General features: G+C 44.0%; 1 protein-coding gene across 1 annotated transcript in view; it reads right to left on the bottom strand.

Annotated features, from left to right (window-relative positions):
- The window catches only part of PLBD1 (phospholipase B domain containing 1), a 54,999-nt gene that overhangs the window by 36,476 nt on the left and 933 nt on the right, over positions 1–17,590 (bottom strand). The window contains exon 2 of the mRNA XM_035028173.1: positions 7,152–7,371. Within this exon, the coding sequence (XP_034884064.1) occupies positions 7,152–7,371 (220 nt within the window). The remainder of the gene's footprint in view (positions 1–7,151; positions 7,372–17,590) is intronic.

Here is a 17,590-nt window from a genome sequence, read left to right as displayed (position 1 = left end):
CATGAATCTTGACTTGGGGGTGGTTGCTGAAGATGTCCACATAACAGTAGACAGGACAGATGGAGGTATAGATGGGTAACTGGGTTGGAATCATGGAGCATTTATTTCTCTTTTTTGGTTGGGGGTGGGGGGACCAGATTTTTCTATTCTGACATTCAGAGCAGGGGAAGAGACACCTCCACCTTGAGATAACAGATCCTGCCCCATTCAGGAGCCCTGAGGACTACAGTCCACTTTCCTCAGGTTGAGGCCCTTCTCTGGTCCCTGGGTCTGGGATTCTACACTTTTGTGTGGTAGAGCAATAGAGGACAGCAGTTAAGGGTAGAGACTTTGAATTCTGAGTTCAAAGGTTGACTTCACTACTTCTAGGTGGCATGACCATAAGCAAGCTGCCCAACTTCTCTGTGCTTCCAAATTCTCATCACGCAGAGCCAACACCAGAATCCACCTCACGGATATGTTATGTTGATTCCAGCTCTGCGGTGTGTAAAGTCAGTAAGTTTCCTCCTAAGCTGGCCAAGACTTTGCTTACCTTTACGTCTCTCACATGCATGCGCATGTGAGAATCATGAAGACACACATACTCCCACCCTACCCTGAGTCTCTTCGCATCACATTAATACCATATCATTTAGCACCTGTTAGGAGCTGTCTTCTACTCTTTTCTAATTGCTTTAACTTTCTGGCCCTGAGACCATAACAAGCTCCTCTAGAATTTCCTATAGCAATGAAGCCAACTGCTTGCGTACATGTATATGCGCACTGAAACTCTAGCTAGACAACCTCTTCCCTGCTTACTAGCTTTGTGACTTTCGGCTTGTTACTTAACTCCTCTGTGCTCAACTGTTCACGTCAATAATAATGGGAATAATAATATGTACATCACAGTGTTGTGGAGTAAGTAATTTAACTTGTAAAATGCTTTGCACAGTGTCTGGCCCATTTTAAATGCCATATAAGAGCTAGTCATCGCCATCACTGTCATCATCATCAGGAGGAGCACCTTGTGTTCATGGGAAGGTCCAAATAATTACTAGTTCTTGGGCCATTTGATATATTTGAGGATGGGAATGTGTCTCACTTTGCTTTGCCTACCGTCTTGAGTGGGAAGCATGTTGAGTTTCTAGCATCGAAGGAGCAACGGGGGGCTGTGGAAGAGATTCTTGAGGTATTTCTTGGGAGTAGGCCAGAAACAAAAGGGACCACCTTTGACTAACTTCCTCTACTTGTGCCATAATCTTGCTAGAACCTCCTTTCATCCTAGTTTTACCAACTGTTGTGTCAACAATCAACTTAAATGGAGTTCTCTTTGAAGAATGTGCTCAGGAGCTAACCCGCCCCCTGCCTTTCTCCCCCTCCCCAGAGCCTGCCACAAGGCAGTGTAACATGTGTTTGCTGCAGTGAATTGGCTCGCTCCAACTAGAGAATTCCAGAGGAGATATTTCAGCCACTGCCTCAGCCACACACGGGCTCAGCCACTTTATTAAAAACTGGAGCAGATCTGGTACCCACACCCTCACCATCATTCTTTGCAGAAAGGTTTCATGACTCATTTTAGTAAGACCCATCTAGGACTATTTATCAGCTTTTACATCATTAGTGAGACATGAGATACTCTGATTAGGGAGCCAGCCCATCAAGTTAAAAAACTAAGGGAGAAACTCCATTTGGCCATGGTTGCTAGACACTGCATTACATGGAAATATGTACCTCACACTTTGGGTTCATCCTTAAAGAACTGGAACAGCACAGGATTCAATTAAACCTAATCAGCAATGTAATTAAGTAACTGCTGGGGGCAGAAGTGCTGTGCCAGGTGTCTGGGGTATATAAAGATGAATAAGATAGGGATCTGCCTCCAAAGCACTAACAGATGGTGGAGGGGAGAGAAGGAGCTCAACCCAGTGGGAACGGAATCGGAGAATGCTTTGAGGAGCTAGCATGTGAGATGGGTCTTGTGGGGCTGAGCAGTATTTCAATTGCTGGAGATGGGGGAGGCAGCATCTGGCTCTCAGAGAATGCAGTGCTAAGAGTTCCTGGAAAGGGATGTGTGACAGGTTGACAGGGCAGCATGGGAGGGCTCAGGAGCCCACCTGGAAGGAATGTTTGCATGGAAATGGCAGTGTCTTGCAGGGAGCAGCTCCTCAGGAGATGGGCGGGGGCGGGAGAGCCTGAGAAAGGGCAAGACAGTGAGAGAAGCCCCTGGAAATGTCTACAGCTGCCTCCATGATGTGGCCCGGCTAGACCTGCTGCTTCCACTCTACCCCCTGGGATAACGGTGCAGTGGCAGGACTGTAGATGGCCTGGGACTTCGTGAGAAAGTACAGAGGGCTGTCTGGAGAGTGTTTGTAAGAGTTCAAGGAAGCAACCAATTACTGAACACTTCAAATGAAATGATGGAGGATTTCAGGATATTTCTTTGTTTTCATTTGGCCTCGCAAGTATGTCATAGGTTGGAAAGAGCAAATTATTTCCTCCAAGGTAGTTAAACCAAGCTCTTTATCACAGTATCTCAACTGTTCTTACCACAATACCCAACCTCGCACACACTTCTCTCCCCTCAAGGTTCTGGAGAATATAAGGAATGTCACTCCATTTTAAATGTGGTGATGTGGGAAGAACATGGCGGCCCTAAACTTCCCACGGCTCTTGGCAGCTGCCTGAGCAACTTTGCAAGCTGAAAGGAGAACAAGGTGCATACCTGGGTGGCCAGTTGGTTCAGCTTGGGACTCTTGGCTTCAGCTCAGGGCATGATCTCAGGGTTGTGAGGTTGAGGCCCTCGTGAGGCTCTGCGCTCAGCACCGAGTCTGCATGAGATTCTCTCCCATCTGCCCCTCCCCCTGCTTGCGTGCACACACATCCGCTCTCTCTCTCAGATAAATAAATAAATCTTAAAAAAAAAAAAAAGGAAAACAAGAAAAGGGGGCTCTTTCTTTTGGCCTTTGGCATAAATTCACCTTCTCAAACCAGGCTCAGCTGCTCTTTTTTTTTTTTTTTAAGATTTTATTTATTTATTTGAGAGAGAGCAGGAGAGCACAGGCAGGGGGAGCGGCAGAGGGAGAGGGAGAAGCAGACTCCCCGCTGAGCAGGGAGCCCGATGTGGGGCTCCATCCCAGGACCCCGGGATCATGACCTGAGCCCAAGCACCCCCGCAGATGCTCTTGCTCCAAAGCTGTGTCTTGGTAAGTGGAATCACACCTTGCAAACACCTCCAAGTAACAGTCTCCAGGAGTATAGGTTTTAGATTGAAAAACTGATGTCTGTGTATGAAGATGCTATTGCTTCTCAGACAGTTGCCCATGTGTAGCTGAAAACAAACACAAACAAAACCCTTGCCTGTGACATGTAGTCCTCCTCCTCTGTTGGTTTGTGACTCTAGCCACAGCTTCCAGAGGGCCAACAGTTTAAGCTCCTCTGCTTTGCTTCAGAGAATGCCGAGTTAGCTCTGCTCAGAGGCAGCCACCCTGCCTCTCACAGCTCGGTCAGGAGTGTCGGTGGGCTGTACGGCTGTGTGGCCAACTGCAGCAAGTCTTTGGCGGTGCCTGCAGTCTGGGAGTTGCAGTCCTGTGAATCCTTCCAGTATGCCCTCTGTTCTGTCTCCCTCCTGGAGCTCTTATCACTGGGAGCCCAGATTCCGCATTCCATCTCGCAGCTCTCCTTCCTTCAAAATGAGCTCTTGGGCATCAGAATATATGACAAGCCTTCTCCTGGACCATAGGGAGGAAATTGATGGCCTCCTCTCTGCTTCTCTCTTCTCCAGCCCATTGCCAGGGATGTTCTAAGCATGCTGGGTCACATCGCACTATTGTGAGCTTCGAGCTAGGCACAGAGTAAGTCCTTTCAATGCAAGCTGGGAAATCTTCCCTATTTATTTGACTTTTCAGGCATGTGATTAGAATGACAGCCTCTTAAGAGGTGCTCATGGGAACTGTCTTTCTAACGATAGTTTTGGCTGCAATCCTTCCTTTTCCTCTTTTTGGTTCTGTTCTCCTTCCTTCCTCCCTTGCTCCCTTCCTCTTTTCCCTTTTTATCCTCTCCTCCTTCTCTTTCTCTTTTTCTTTCTCTTTCTTGTTCAAATATACAAATACCTGACTTCTCTCTTCCATCCAGCCCCTTTGGCTCTTTGTCACGGTTCTTCCTGATCACCAACATCTTCTGTTCCATGAGATCTATCAAAGTCTCTGCAGGGCAGAGGTCCTCTCAAGACTCTTGGTACTGCATCTTTGGGAAACCCATCCTTGGAGCAGATGATATCCTTGAACTGTCATAATGAATATAAAACAGAGATGCTGTCTTTCAAATTCAAGAAACCTCTGAGTGCTCTATGATTGAAATGAAGAATGACAGCTGCCGAATGGGCAGGCTTCCATCCAAAGCCTTCCAGGATACGGCCCCCATCTACCTTTTTAAACCTGTTGCCCTCTGCCTAATCAATGGAGCCTCTACTCCTCTCTCGCTCATTTGTAAATGCAACTTACTCATTTCAGACTCACTGCCTTTTTTCAGTACTTGGTTCTGTTTCCTTCTGCCCAGCATTATTTTCTTCCTCTTCCCAGCCAAGCCGAATGTTCTCACCCATCAATCACCAGACCCACCACTCACTCCTTCCACAAAGCCTTCTTTGACTTCTGGCCCATGAGGTGCCTTCCTTTTGGACTGTTGTAGTATTTATGATTCAAGCCCTCTTTCCAGGCTGTTCTCTGCAGCAGAAATGTTCCCAAGAAGAGTCTGCCAACTTTTCCTTAATGAACCAGTATTCACTGAGGTTACTATACCCACCTCTTCCTTACTCCTGATCATTTGCTCACAGGGGCTGCTACTGGCCTGAAGGGAGGGAAGACTCAGTTGCCAGATCCTCAAAATGGGTCACAATATGCAGGAAGTTGTTTTTATTTATTTATTTATTCTTATTTTTTTGTGAGAGAGAGCATGCAAGTGGACGGTGGGGGGGAGGGGCACAGGGAGAGGGAGAGAGAGTCTAAAGCAGGCTCCGCACCCAGAACAGAGCCCAGAAAAAGAGGGCTCGATCTCACGACCCTGAGACCATGACCTGACCCAAAAGCAAGAGTTGGACGCTCAACTGACTAGGCCCCCTGGTACCCCAGGAAGTTGTTTTCATCTTAAAAGACTCACACATGTTGAATTTTCTTTGAAAGGAGTGGGCAAATATGCAGAGTAAACAAACAAAAAACCCAGTTACTGAATAATAGCTAACTGTTTTCCTTTTAAGAAATAAAATTTAAGTAATTTTACTCTAATACAGAAGTATTTAAAAAGTTGCTAATATGGCGCCTGGGTGGCTCAGTCAGTTAAGCGTCTGCCTGTAGCTCAGGTCATGATCCTGGAGTCCAGGGATTTAGTCCCACATCGGGCTCCCGGCTCAGCGGGGAGTTTGCTTCTCCCTCTGCCTTTCACCCTGATTGTGCTCTCTCTCGCTCACTTTCTCTCTCTCAAATAAATAAATAAAATCTTTAAAAAAAAAAGTTATTAATAGAATTGATATTAACCTGTATTTCTATGGATCTTCTTTGTCAATGGATAAAGGTACTCAAGGATAGATCAATGCTTTATATTAAGAATAAGGGTAAAGTGATAAAGTTACCCCTAGAAGTGAGATGTTAAAATCTATGTTTTCCTGAGTCATAAGAATATCAGACATTCTACCTTCGTCAGAAGCCTTCTGGCAAATTCCCTAAAGCTCCTGTTGTGATACCCATACCCACAGAAGACATGCTCATCCTTACCACAGTCTCAGATTAGAGCTGCTCCCTCAAATCACAGTTTCCCTTAAAGGCCCATTATGTATAGCACTCATGATAACCTAATGTATTTATAGCCACACAATTTCAGCCCAAATTATTTCTCTAAACTTGCAACTCAATTTAAGTAATGCAATCAGAACTAGTAGATACACAGTAAATATAGATTTGTAGAGAAGGATGAAATGTTCAGATTATATGTTATATATATTTATATTTATATGAATTACAGTTTTAAACATTTTTTTTAATTTTTAATTTTTAATTTTTTTGTGCAGAGAGGGGCAAAGGGAGAGGGAGAGAGAATCTTAAGCAGGCTCCACGCCCAGCACAGAGCCTGACAGGGTGCTCAATCTCATGACCCTGAGATTGTGTCTTGAGCCGAAATCAAGAATTGGACGCTTAACCAACTGAGCCACCCAAGCGCCCCTAAACATGTTTTTAAAATCTTAATCCATTTATCAAGTTTTATACATCTCTGAGTAGTATACCATTAAAGGGACCTGTATGGTAGAGTAATAAAAATTTGGTATAAAAAGAAAAACAGGAATTTCTAGTTCATTAAAAAAGAGATATCAGAACACAAGAACTAGTTATTCAACATTTGATATAATCTCCAGCACTTAGAAACAAATTAAGATCGGCACTGCACTTAATAAGGTGCCTCACAAAGGTGGTAACAGCACACAACAGGGTTTGGTTAAACTGCCCTCAAGCGTCTAGGTCACAGATAATAAAAGAAAAAAGCCAAATCATCAAGACATTTTTTATATCAAAGAAAGGATGAGGCTTGATTAAATGAGTTGCAAGCTTCTTAAAGAGCTTATCTCAGAAAAGGATGTGTCCTGATTGCATTATTATTAACTACATCCTTGTTATTTTCATAAGACATGGGAAAGATGTAAGAATTAAATAACAATAGAACCGGAAGGACTGTTTATATTAGACATCAGGATTTCAATTTAAAATCTTTGCCCACTTGAAAGTATTGTTTTAAGACTGTTGAAAAAATGCTCTTACATTTTAAATTTAACGAATCCTCTGTGTTTTGTGTTTCTCGGTCACTCCACCCATCATTTTCTTTCTACCAGACAATAAATGGCTAGTAGGATAAAATGGCTTAGCTGTATTTTAAAACAGTTTCACAAAAAGAAAGATTTTAAGTGCCACGAGAATGGAAGAATGCCACAATTGGGGGCTTTGTTCCTTCCAAAGCAGGTACTGATTGGAGGTGAAAATGGGATTCTGATCATGTTTCTATCCTATGAGAGGGACCTCAGCTACTTTCCAGTTCTAATGTCCAATGTCAGGAAGACAAAGCCACTGGTGGACAAAGAAAGGGATAGAGTTGCCTGGTAGTTCTCCACCATGACTGAAGACTGAAGTACTTACGGGGCAGTGAGGTAACCCTCCAAAAAGCCAGCCACAAACATGATGATCTCATTGCTCAGGGTCTGAGAACCATACCCCGCTCTGATCTCCAGGATGCCCCAGCCTGTGGTTTTCATAGAGTCATTGTAAAAGCCATAGGCATCCCCATTCCTGTCCAGTACTTTTTTGACTTGCACTGTCTTTTCAGCAGGCATCCAGTACGCGGTTGCATAGTAGACTTCTGGAAGAAAAGAAGAAGCAATGATAATAGGATGCTATTTAACTGATTTGCTGATGCATTTTTTTCCCCATGTAACCAACAATTGCAACACATTTGCTTTTAAAGAATTCCATTCTATTAGAAGTGGGAAATCTGCCACTATTATAATCGGGAAATCTGCCACTATACTTTGTCCTTGTTATTAAGTGGGGAAAAACCAGAGCCTGATCAAGGGGGATAAGCTCAGAGCACAGTGAACTAGGTCAAAGGTAGGGGGAGGTAATTAGAGCATCACAGAGGTGGGTCTAAATGCTTCATCCTCAGAGATGGGATTCTGGGCAAGGCCAGAGCTGGAGCACTTGCCCAGCTCTTACTTCATCCAAGGATAGGGTTCATGTACCTGGTCTGTAACATTTTTGACCCCCAAGTCAGTTGGACCAAAGCATCCATATTCTCAGGCATCTTATCCTATCTCTCTTGCCTCATTCTTCACACATGACATTATATTCCTATTTTGCAGAAAAAAAACTATCACCTGTGAGCCTCTCAAGTTCTTGATAATTTTGTGAATTCGTCCTTACAAATCCTATAGCCATCTCTCTCTTCTGGTTCACCTCAATCCTCTACCCATGCTATGGATCGACTCCTCTTACTTTCCTTGGGAACTTTGTTCCATCCTGTGTCTTGTTCCTGTGCCCTAATGCTCTCTTCCTGCAGTGGCCCCCCTGCTTTAGTGTACTGACATGCTCCATTGTCTCGTGGCTAAGGGCAAACCAATCACAGAAGCTCTCTCTGGATCCTGGGACCAGATCTGGCCATTGCCAGAATCTCTCTCTCCTCTCATGAAATTATTACAAATATTATAAGGCACGCTGTGTCAGGGGCTCAGCTAGGTACTGGTGAGAGAGCTGTGATATGACTGGCCCATTTCCAGGCCTCATCCTTTTGAAAGAGGAACACACACACCACTTCCTCACCTTCCTCCTGTCAGCCTGCTGCAGCTGGTATCCATGCTCACCCTGCTACTGACACTGTTCTTCTTGGGTCACTAATAACATCCTTGAATCCTATTGTCACATGAACTGCTGAGAGCATTTGACCCTGATGACCACTTGTTCTTAAAGCTCTTTCCATGGCTCAACATGAATCTCCTGAATCTCCTCCTCTGCCTGCTTTCTTTCTCATTGTCCCCATGGGTTCCTCTTTATCTTGTACACCCAACAGCACACTTGATAACACCACTTGGATGATTCCATAAGCCAAAGAAATTCCAAATACCCAAAAGAGAACTCCTATTCTCTCCCACCCATCCTCCACCTTCTGCTTTCTATCTCTGTGATCTTTCCACCTGAGACCCAAGCCCATCCAGGCTCCCTCTCTCTCCTGCAAACTCATGTTGAATCAAAGCCTCCTAAGCATCTCTCCTCCAGTCTCTACCTCTGTAGTTCTACCTTTCTATGCCACTTCCAGTATCACAACTAACCTTAACTGTAATACAGGCCTTTTTCAAGGTTCCTTTGACCTGTAATTCATTCTTCATACTCTGCCAGAGTGACCTTCCTAAAATGCAAAACTGATTTATTTACTTGCCTACCAAAATCTTCAATGACTTCAATTTCCTAGAAATAAAATTCTTCAGCTTACACTCTTGGCTTCATGATCTGCTTTCTGCCTACCCCATGCAGCTTCATCCACCTCCCCTTGCACTTGGTGATCTGGAAGCCATTCTATACCACTGTCCGACCTGCCATGAGCTGGTTCGACACTTCTGACTTTGCATATGCTATTTCCTCTGCCCAAGAGTTTCTCTCTTGTTAACCACGTAGCTATCTCAAAATTGCTACTTAAAACTCAGGAAGCAGCACCCAATTTGTGAGGGTTGACTTGCTCTACAAGCTCAATATAACTTGCTTGTAGGTACATCTTCTTTGGGCCTATCACATTGTACTGTAACTCCCATGTCTTCAGCTGCTGCTAGCCTATGAGCTCCTGGAGGCCAAAGAATCAGCATTAGTATAGTGCCTAGCCTGTCACAGATACTCAGTGAGTATCTTAGGAAGATTTAGGAAGAAAGAGAGAGAAAAAAGGAAAAAAGAAATGGAGAAAGGAAGTGGTATGTGATACATTTGTTTCTTGGCCTAAGAAACTACTGCACACCTGCTTGGGTTAAAGACCAACTTTATGTTCAGGTCATCAAAGAGCTGGGAAGAGGCCAGAATGACTCTCAGGTTCTAGACTGAGACTCAGTGGATGGATGTTGTTGTATCATTTACTGAGAGAGGGAGCAGATGGGGTATAGGTCTGGGAGGGAATAGGAGTTTAATTTGGGACATACTCTATTTTCAGTGGTAAAGATACCAAAAAGTTCAGATAAAATGTTTATATATGGTTATCTGTTGTCAACATTAAAAATAGACCAACATTTTATTTTATTTTATTATTATTTTTTAAGATTTTATTTATTTATTTGACAGAGAGAGACACAGCGAGAGAGGGAACACAAGCAGGAGAAGAGGGAGAGGGAGAAGCTAGCTTCCTGCCGAGCAGGGAGCCCGATGTGGGGCTCGATCCCAGAACCCTGGAATCATGACCTGAGCCAAAGGCAGACGCTTAACGACTGAGCCACCCAGGCACCCCTATTTTATTTCATTTTAGATGCAAAGATTGTTTATCAAATAAGTGCTAAAGGTATAATCTTAATTCTAGAGTATCATAGCACCTTGTCCCAAGGGGGCTGGGTGATTAGCTGGGATTTGGTCAGGCTTAGAAGCTAAAGCTGATTATGACTCTTAAAGAATGATCCTGAGCAGGAAGGTCCATTTACTTCCAAGCAAAGTCATGACCATAATGGTGGGCTTTCTTTAAAAATGGCTAAATGGAAATAATGATGTTCATAAACAGAGGTAGGTTCACAATACTTTAACAGACTTCCGGTGACAAATAATAGTCTAATTGTTAATAAAGCCAGTGGCCACAATTTGACAACTGTGGGTAGCATCCACAGAAACGACCCTTCTTCCAAATTGATTTTGGATCACAGTGGCATAGCCTCAGCCTTTCCCCAGCTTTTTGCACACATTCTCTTCCACCTCACCCGCAGTGAGTCTTGTAGGGAAGAAGAAAGCATGGCTGACTAGAAACCATAGTAGCTGCAAACTGCTGCAACAAGGTGTGGGGGCAGGGTCATGAACAGAAACTGTGGAGGGAAGAAGGATGCTGAACAGCCTTGTCAGGCTCTTTCCTTTCAGTTCTACCCACATGGCACGATTTTAGCTTTGTTCCCTTCTCCAAAATCTTGGCATTTCTCATTGAACACCATGGCCTTCCCTAACTTCACCTTCCCTTCCAACAGCCCCTTTGCCACAAACCTTGGCTTGCTCTCCATCCAAGCAATCAAGGGCTGTGTTTTCACTGTTGTTGGCACTACATAACTTCCTGACCACAAATAATACTCTTCCACAAATCGGTGCTTTTTTGACATCAGTGTGCCTCCAGGTGTTAAAAAAAAAAAAAAAAAAAAAGCCCTTTTCCTTTTCCCTTAAGATAATTCAATGATAAAAATTTACTGCTAACAAACTGACTGATTTAGCAAGTGCTTTCTGAATTAAGCCAAAATCTGAGTTTCTTACTCCATCCCTAACTGAGGTCCTGCCTCCCTCAATGTTTTCTCCATGCATCGACTCCTTCTGGATTTCCTGGTACCATACTACTTTCTGATTTTCTTAAATCTTTTAATAGTTTAAGCCACTTCACTTTTCTATTAAAAAAAAAAAAATCTCCATATCAGGAAGCAAATGTTGTGGAAAGCTTAACTGCAAGAAGGTAGAACAAGATCACATAATTTAAATCCTGCTTACTGCTGTATATCCCGGGAGTGCAGTACCCGGCACAGTACTGTTTCTGGGATGAGTCTAGTTTATTGAGTGTGTTCTAATGAAAGTGAAGTTTATCAGAACATTCACAGAAGTTGATCTAAAATAACTCAAGTCATTATATCTTCAAGCTCAGGGAAGGGGCTGAGGGGATGGGTCAGATGCCCAATGGGCAAAATGCCATGTCCCCCTAGACCTGTGAAAAGGGAAATAAGATTTAAAAATATTTAGCAGCAACATCTTCAAAATCAACACACTTGATAGATATCTGTTGAATGAATGGGAACGTTACTTTATAAAAACAGTATTTTTCTTGTGTAGACAAAGATGGAAGAAGCCTCCTCATTGTTATATTTCTCTCGACATAAAAACCCAAACACCCGAATTAAATTTATTTACTTGTGTATTCTAATATTTTCTCTGAATTGTTTTTAGTTGGGAAAAAAAAAAAAATCCTAACCCTGTCTTAGAATTTGTAAAATAGTCGTAAGTGGTCTAAATCACTGTCTCCCATATCTGGAGCCTATTTTTCCGGGCACTTTATTCATGATAGAGTAAATGATTTTTAACCTGGAGCAATGTAATTTTACCTAATATATTCAGTAAGTTAGATAGAGAAAAAGAGGAAGAAACCTGAGAAGGCAGACACAGAATATGTGAGAGAAAATATTTTAAAAATTAAGACTGCAACTTAATCTATTCAGATTGAGTTTAGCTGACACTTCTCTGATCTTTTTTTTTTTTTTAAAGATTTTATTTATTTATTTGACAGAGAGAGCGCACAAGCATGGGGAGCAGAAGGCAGAGGGAGAGGGAAAAGCAGGCTCCCCGCTGAGCAAGGAGCTTGATCCCAGGACCCCGGGATCATGACCTGAGCCGAAGGCAGTCGCTTAGCCAACTGAGCCACCCAGGCGCCCCTCACTTCTCTGATCCTGATCCTTGAATTGCATTTCTCTCTCTCTCTTTTTTTTTTTAAGATTTTATTTATTTATTTATTTAATTGACGGGGCGGGGGGGAGAGAGAGAGCGACAGAGAGAGAACACAAGCAGGGGGAGTGGGAGAGGGAGAAGCAGGCTTCCCGCCAAGCAGGGAGCCTGATGCGGGGCTCATGACCTGAGCCAAAGGCAGTCACTTAACAAACTGAGGCACCCAGGTGCCCCTGCATTTCTCTTTTATGTCCACCGAACAAAATGTCTCCGTATCTCTCAGTGTACGTTGACGTTCCACTTTCTTCTTGGAAAGGGCTTGGCAAATTGATATCTGGTTTTTGGATTTGCTTTGACTCTTCAGCAGAGTCACTAAGAAAATAACTGAATCATGATAAACAACCTCCAGGCAGCAACATTCTAAGGGTTTCAGTTCTCACTCCCAGCAGAAATCAGAGCCTAGGACTCTTGCTGAAAGGGGTATTATTCTGGGAACAGGGATGGGAGGTGGGGAAAGTGAAACAGGGAAGGAGGGAAAGCTAATTCAAAGGTGCAATCTGAGATGGCCCACATTGCGGATAAGCCCTTGAGGACCCCATCCCAGGGATGGAAGAAGGAGCATTTAACTACCTGCATCCATCCCACGTTGGTCAAAAGTTGCCCTACGAGGGGTTAAAATCCCTCTTCCCAGGTTGGCAGGTGCTCCGGTGTGAAATGGTTATGATGCGGGAGAAGCTTGAGGTAGAAAGCAAGGCATCCCTGCAGGGTGGCTAGGGTGAGGGCCCTCACATTACAGACGCTAAAGCTCACATAGACAGCAGTGAGAGGATGTGAGGTGGGAGGCATACTGTGGCCAATATATTAGGTAAGTAGAAAGGGATGCCACTTTAAAAAAAATAGCGTCACAGAAACAAAACGCTAATACAGAAAAATGCTGGAGATTTGCTTGGATCTGGAGTGATACCTTTCCTTCATCCCCTCGGAACGAACTATCCTGTCTGCACTGCTAACTTCAATCAGAGTTCTTGCTAAAAGTCCTATCAACAGAAAGTCAACTTTGCTCCGTTCTCATTCGATGCTCCTTGCTCACTCCTCATCCCCGTCACTCTTTAGTTATATGTCTTTGTATGTACGTGGTTCAAAAATTTAATTACAAGCTCCTTGAGAATCACGGGGAGGCATCTGTTCTTTCATTGTATCAACTCCTTTGGGCCGAATAGTGTTTTCTTGCCTACATCCCAAATTTTCACACCAGCTAGGAAGGAGACAGATCGGTATTGAGTCTATGTGTATTCGTTCTTGATTTCGGATTGTGGGTTCGAATTTTGCTATCTTGTGTTTGCAAATGCTGGTTTGAATAACTCGCCACTACCTCAGGTGCTAGGATGGTAACTCATTTGCAAGGCTAACTGACACATTTCAGAGCGAGCTCTAAATCAAGAGACTTTCACAATTTCCCATTGGAAGATTGTAACATGATATCTGTTGTTGGTGCAGACAGAGTTTCAAGTTCTAGATTAAAGTTTCCTCACATTTTCACTACCTCTCTTAGTTTCATCTTCTACCCCATTGAGTAAGTTCCTGTGTTGCAGTACTGCAAAAAAACAACATAAAGCATTTATAAATTTTCTAGCTACATCTTAAAGTGCAATTTTCATGTGATTGTAAAATACAAGTTTTAGGAGCAACTGGAACTTACTCCATTAAAAAAAAAAAGACAAAGCATAAATGCATTTTAAAAAACTTAAAATGTTGGACAAAATAAATCCTTTGAGAGTCATTCCATTTTTGGTGCTGCTGCCTAACTTGCTATCTCAATAGTTAATGCTTGATAATTTAGAATAAAAAAAAAAAACAACAAAAGATGACAGGTGACAAAAATTAAAATAATGCCTGAAAAAGTGTGAAAACAATACTTTCTGTTCTGCATGTCAGAAGTTCCAAGCTGAAGCTCACGTGATTTGCAGTTTATCTACTATGAAAAGTTTTTTTTTAAATGCTCTACCTCAATTTAAAGACTGAAGGAGGATCCTTTAAATTTTCTTCTGGAGAAAGATTTTGATCTTTGCCATCAGATTCACATTTCTAGAAGGACTAGGAACAAATTTTAATGATAAAGATGAATGGACACTTCCCCCAGAAATTGTTCCGGAACTTATCTTGTATACATTTTTATAAACAAACTGATAGAGGGAGAGCACGAGAAAATATTCGGGTTTACAGACGGCACTGACTTCTTTTGGGTCTGAAACGCTTAGACAATGGGGATGTGCTGTAGGAAGATTTAGCGGGGCTCAGAAAGACTGAGAAGAGTTGGGAAATACTAAAGCGAGCATGATTGATAAAATTGCACTTAGAAAAATCAAGGTGATTTCAATCGATCAGTCGTGACCCAGGAAAGCGACCTAGGGCTCTGCTCACTGTTTCCTCAAGCACTGGCTTAACGTGCTGCTGTGTACCCCAAATGCCTGCGATGCTGGGCCTCGGTTAAGGAAAAATCCTGCTTTTATAACAAGTTATTACTTCACAGCACATAGATTATCATCTGCAGTCCTGGTTGCCTTATCCAAAGATCCGTGCTGCCTTTCCAGAGAAAAAACAACTCCAATGGCCAATAATAACGGTCACTCAATTATACAGCCCCTACTGTATACGAGGCCCTGTTCCACACAACCACCTTAGGAGGCAGATACTACAATCCCCACATTCCAGATGAGGAACTGAGGTGTAGGGATAGTAGATAACTGGCTGAAGGTCACACAGTAAGTACTGGAGCCAGGATTCAAACAGGCAGTCAGGCTCCATGCTTTCTGTTTCTGGAATTCCATACTACCTCTCTAGTAGAGACTTCCAAAAATGAACTGCCACAGAAAGAATGGACTACCACCTCGAGTGAATTTGGAAATGAGAATGCCCTCCGAGTCAAAGGATCAATTGAGGAACAGCCTCCACCAAAGGCCTACCAAGTCACCGTAAGGAGACTGAACAACTCCCAGGTCGGCAAACTCCTCCACAACCACATAAGGGTACTGGCCTATCCAGAGAGGCAATGTGTTAGTCTCCAGTGGGCACTGGTGAGCCATGGGAGCATGGAAAAAGCAGTGTCCCTGAGTCAAGGACTAGCTGTGCTAGGGAGGACCGTCCAGTATGAGCACCCAGAGGCTAACTGAAGCATCAGTCCTCCTAGGAAGCAAATCAAGCAGGCCTCCAGCCTGAGAATCCCTGATGTGATCCATCTTGTGTAATTTGGTTACAAGAAAGTGGCTGGGGCAGGCTATGCAAATGTCCTGTCTACTAAAATTCATTATTGGTGTTTTGGTGAATAGACTTCCATGTATATCGGGGTGAATCAGCTTCTTTGTATCTGATTGGCTCTGGAGCACGAGAAGGAATGCATTTCTAGAATCTAGCCCTGCAAGTCCAGGGGCCAGATTTGGAACCAGTTTTCTCTAAGGCACATGGCACCTTGTAAGTCTCTGGGTAACCGACCCGTCTCTTACCCTAGTGATGTGACTTCACGATACACACCACCAAGAAAAATTACAGAAGACATCCTAAAAACAAATATGGGGCTTTCCAGTCTGGAAGGATAAAGGCAGTGCTATTATATGTCTGAAGTCCATACTAGTTTTAAAGACAGGTTGGGAGGAATGTGCAATTGTTGGCCAATATTTCTGGCAAATTGAAACTTCAAAGTAACCTTTAAAAATTAAAGAAGTTGTTTTTGGATTCATAGGTGCACACTGGTAGATACAAAGATCATTCCAGGGAGATGAAAATGCAATCCCTTTGGTGTGTGTTGGGTACCCGTTAAATTCAGAGTACGGAGCTGGGCACTTCAAAGAAAACATGACAAACAAGAAGTGGCAAAGGCCCTGTTCTCCGCCCGCATGTTGTTGGCAGTCTAGTAGAAGGGTAAAACAAAGCCAAAAATTGCACCCATAGTAACCTGGAAAACAGGTTACTATGGGTGCAACAAAGGAGACAGAGCTCACGTCTGTTTGAAAGAGTGGCGTGGGCTTCACCAGCTGTTCCTCAAGGCTGTAAGAAGTCTTTTCTGGATTGCCCAGCCCCGTGCCGTCAGGATCACCGGCCACAGAAATGCCCTCAGTCTTTGCCTTGACTCCTGACCACACTGGCCTGGCCTCAGCTGAGTATCTGGGGGAACTCAATTTAAGCAGTTGTTTCTTGCCAGGTGTTCTCTTCTTGAATGAACAGTGCCTCATCTTCAGAAAAACAGTATCTCCACCTTACTCCTCAGGCTGTCCCCTCCATCTAAGGAACATTTAAAACAATCCATACAATCCGAAAGAACAGAAAAGTTAGAAGGGTTTCACTCAACATTCCAGACACAAAGAGTCATTTCTGTTTCAGGAGTACTTCCTAGCCTGTCCCGGGTATGTCTGAAGGAGCAGGCTCCCTGGGCTAAAAGGGTGGCTGGAAAGCCCCCTCCACAGGGCAGGCAAGGAACAGAATGTGCAGGTAAATCCAGAGTCAGGAGCCTAGGGGTGCATGCCTTCGGATGGATCCCAGAGGCCCAGGCAGTTTCAAAGACCGGAAAGATTTAAGAGTGGTAGGCCGGCAAGTTGCAAAAGCGAAGGCCTTGAAATCTGCTAATTGCGGTTACTTGTTGATGGCAGGTGGTATAGTAAGAATCTGGACACTCATTTGGGAAGGGGTTCCCTCCACCGAACCCCACCCTCTTCTTGCACAAGGTCTGCACAGAAAAGGGCTGAGGAAGTAAAACAAACTTAATCCTCTCTTAAGATTACTGTTGAAGTCTTTCCATAAGTTTCTTTGGTTAATCTTGCTCTTATCCATTGGGAAGAAAACTGACAAATACGGGACCTTTTTTTTTTTTTTTTTTTTTTTTGTAGGAATAGAACCTGTTTTACGAAGAGGGGAGTAGTTAAGTAAATACCGTTCGGCAATTCAGCTCTGCCTTCACAATTTCTCCCAATTTCGAATGTTCTGTAGAATGGGGATAACAGTCCTATTTAGAGTTACAGTAAGCACTGTATGAAAAGCCCTTTAGCACGCTGCCTGGCCCGCATCAAGCTGACAATACCAGGCTGCACTTATTTTAAACCAAACTCATGGGCAGTTAAGGGGGGAAAAAACCAAGCAAACTGACAGCCCTGAATCATCCCTCTATGATGTGAATAAATATATTGAGATGTCCTTTGGCTGCTCTTTTCCGACCAGCCGAGGCTCCGCAAGCCCAGAGTCGCCCGAGGGCACCGATGCGTTCGCCAAGCATTCTGGCCCACGCTGAAGTTCGCAGCCGCACGGCCCCGGCCCCTCCCGGGGCCGTCCCCGAGCTACGGCGGCGCGGGAGCGAGCCGGGTCCGTGCCGCCTCCCCCGCAGGCGCGCGGCCCGCCGCGTCCACCCGGAGGCCCGCCACCCGCCGGCGGTCCACCCGGCCGAGCCGGGCGCGGGC

The sequence above is a fragment of the Mirounga leonina genome, unplaced genomic scaffold, assembly GCF_011800145.1.
Source record: "Mirounga leonina isolate KUSES-001 unplaced genomic scaffold, KU_Mleo_1.0 Mir_201, whole genome shotgun sequence".
NCBI classification, from domain to species: domain Eukaryota; kingdom Metazoa; phylum Chordata; class Mammalia; order Carnivora; family Phocidae; genus Mirounga; species Mirounga leonina.
The sequence above is the reverse complement of the archived record's forward strand: the minus strand, read 5'-3'. Positions and strand labels throughout refer to the sequence as shown.